Source organism: Lactuca serriola, chromosome 3, assembly GCF_051521515.1.
Source record: "Lactuca serriola cultivar US96UC23 chromosome 3, Lser_US96UC23_V15, whole genome shotgun sequence".
Lineage (NCBI taxonomy): Eukaryota > Viridiplantae > Streptophyta > Magnoliopsida > Asterales > Asteraceae > Lactuca > Lactuca serriola.
Genome location: NC_136410.1, coordinates 175,429,744 through 175,432,688, shown reverse-complemented (window position 1 = coordinate 175,432,688; position 2,945 = coordinate 175,429,744). Strand labels below are relative to the sequence as shown.

Below are 2,945 nucleotides of genomic sequence, written 5' to 3'. Positions count from 1 at the left end.
ATACCCCTTTTTAGAAGATATGTTCCTTTGTCGCTTGATCCGTTCATTTGTCATATGATTCATTCCCTCTTAGATGATACGTTCATTTGTCACATGTTCCATGAACCCCGATTGCTCCATTGAGTTCCAAGTGCTCTATTGAACTCAAATATTCAATGAGAATGATCCAAATGCTCAAGCCACATTTATCAAATACAAATGTTGATATTTATTAATAATAAAAATTACTCAAATAAATAATTAATTAGTATTAACTTGCTATAACATGTCATTAACAAATATCATTTTATAATAACTATTGGCATACAGACCGTTCAATGACTTCTTATTTACTTAGTTAACCATGACATCGTTGGAATGAAATTAGTTTAGTGTGTATCATTCCTCGAACACTTCATGCAAAAATCCTATGAAAAGCTTTATTATTTTGTCCCTAGTAAACCTTTGTAGTATTATGGTTTTTCGCTTTCCTTTGACAAAGCAGCTAAGGCTCCAGCTTCGCTTTCTACTTCGCTGCCTTTCTCTAACAAGACAAGTAAAGTACCTTAATTCACTTACAACAAGATAAGGTATTTCAAGCGCATGAAAGTATAGAGCTACTAACCAGAGTCAGAAAAGTTGGTTGGCATTCAAGCAAGAGAGAAAGAAGTCCCGATCAGGCTACAAGTGGGACTAGAAGCGAGGGCCGCTATTCTGGTCAGCTTGTTAGAAAGGGAACTAGCACCCTAAAGACAGCTACTCTCGCTTTCTAACAGTAAACTAAACTGCCTTCCGGTCGCCTCACCAATGCCTTCTCTCCCTATCGGTCGAACTTTTCCATCCGGGAAAGGGGATCGATTACTACGGATTGAAAATAAAATATATTTATGTCTTTGTGGAGGATTTACAAGTTTGGTTTGAAGAGGACAATACCGAAGTGGTTAGCAAATATGAACATTAATCAAGAATTGAAGGTAAAGGACATGATGGCTACTTCTTCGACACATTGATGTTCATCTTGAACTAAAAGATGAAATATATATATTTTGAACAAGACAAGTCATAATGAATTAATTCCTCGGTAAGTTGTATGGTAGTCAAAAACCCAAAAAAGTAGTAAATGAAAAAAAACCCATGATACTAAAAAACAAGTTCAACCAATACATTAACATTAACCCTCAAATAAAAATAGACTAAAATGATGCTTATGCCTTGTAACATTTCCGAAAGTTTAAAATTAGCCGAAAATCGATCTAACTTGATGTTATTGTTTAATTTTGAAAGTAAAAGATTTTTGTATACAAATTATATGATCTTCATCGTTCAAAAAATATAATAATAAATTCAAGAGATATATTAGAACATTATCTTGGAATATATAATGATGAATGTAACCTAGTTGAAAGAATCGCACCGGCGCCGGATTTCTCCTCTCCGGCCACTCTTCACACCGTACAAACCCAGCTTCTCCATTGCTCGACCAAATGCCTCAAAGAAAACTTTCTGGTCTCTAGCATACAACTCCACATATGGCTTCGTTCTCGGATCCATTACAAGCGCCCTATCCGATTTCAAAACTCCAAGTCCTTTCGGCAAGTTTTGGTAGTACGCATTATCGAAGTTTCGAGGAGTCATCACGTCGTTGAACACCGATAAGGAAGGATTCCGGTGGTAATCCGCACAAGCAGATCTTAATCCCTCGGCGTATCTTGGATTGAACGACGGATCGTATTGTGATGTTCTGCTGTAATTGTAGATCTCTGAACTGAATTCCTTGCAATGACTGAATCCGATGGTGTGAGCACCTGTTAATGCCACCATTTCCTGAATTGAAAACCCTCTAGAACTGAAGATACTGATGAGTTGATTCATCGACATCGTAGGTCGAGGGAGATTGCCCTCAACGCGCGACGCTCTCGAAACTAATCCGTCACGGCGACCTAATTTCACGGTGTAGAAAGGTCCGCCCATCATCGTGACGAGATTACGAGTAGCGACGGCGAGGATATCGGCGCAGGAGACAACGCCAGGGCAAGCGAGTTCGAGAGCGGTTTTCGCCCTTACAACGACGTCGAACCCGTCTCCAGGGAGGGAGAGGTTGATGTCGGCGTCACGTTCGGCTTTGCTGAAGGGTCTGGAGGAGATAAGGACGGATGCGTCGCAGCCTTCGACGAGGCAGTCGTGGAAGAAGAGACGGAGCGCGGCGGCGGCGGTGGTTGGGGAATTGATCTGCTTGTTGGTGGTTGTGTCCTGCATTATCTGATCGAATTTGGGGCATGTTTTCTGGTAGTAACTGGTGGTGAGTTGCTGAGAGTGTGAAGATGAGATTAAGAATGAAATGAGTAAGAGAATTGAGATTACTCTGTCAGCCATTGATGTGGCTCTGTCAGTAGAGCATGTAGCTTAATGAGGAGTTCAATGGCGTCAAGACTCAAGAAAGGGTTTTGAGGGGGAGGAGCGCGTATGAGCGCGTGGAATTTGACGCGCGACTATCACTTTTACAGGCAGCCAGTAATCGCGGTGGATGCTGATTTGTCGGTCCATATTTAATTATTTTTAACTATTAAATTATGAAATAAATTTCAATGTAAGGAAAAAATAATTAGACAACTCTAATAAGTTCTCTTGTGGTAAAAGTCTAGTTAATTTTTTTTCTAGTTAATTTTTTTTAAGGAAAGCCTCCGATATTCATAATTTTTGCTTTTTTTTTAGGAAGATGATTTGTACGCAATAAATTTTTTCCATACATAACAATTGTAGTGCTTAAAATATTATATTGTACAACTCTATAATTGATATATTGTTGTGTATGGCAAAAAACTGTTGTGTACAAATCATTTCTTTTTTTTTTTTTTTACAAAAACAATATAGATTTTCTTACGAAAATATATACAAACAAAAAAAAAACAAGTTGCTTAACTATTTTTTCGTAATTCGTCTTAATCAAACTAGTAAAGGTACGTGAA

General features: G+C 38.3%; 1 protein-coding gene across 1 annotated transcript; it reads right to left on the bottom strand.

Annotated features, from left to right (window-relative positions):
• Window positions 1-224: 224 nt before the first annotated feature.
• Window positions 225-2,419, bottom strand: LOC145093397 (peroxidase 63-like). The gene is made up of 3 exons (XM_079031515.1): window positions 1,375-2,419; window positions 605-840; window positions 225-523 (listed from the first exon to the last, which is right to left on the bottom strand). The coding sequence occupies exon 1, from the start codon at window positions 2,350-2,352 to the stop codon at window positions 1,375-1,377; it is 978 nt and encodes a 325-aa protein (XP_078887641.1). The 5' UTR covers window positions 2,353-2,419; the 3' UTR covers window positions 225-523; window positions 605-840.
• Between the last annotated feature and the right edge of the window lie 526 nt (window positions 2,420-2,945).

Excerpts from the sequence above, each read along its gene's own strand:
- LOC145093397 (XM_079031515.1), bottom strand. The coding sequence starts at position 2,352 with ATGGCTGACAGAGTAATCTCAATTCTCTTACTCATTTCATTCTTAATC.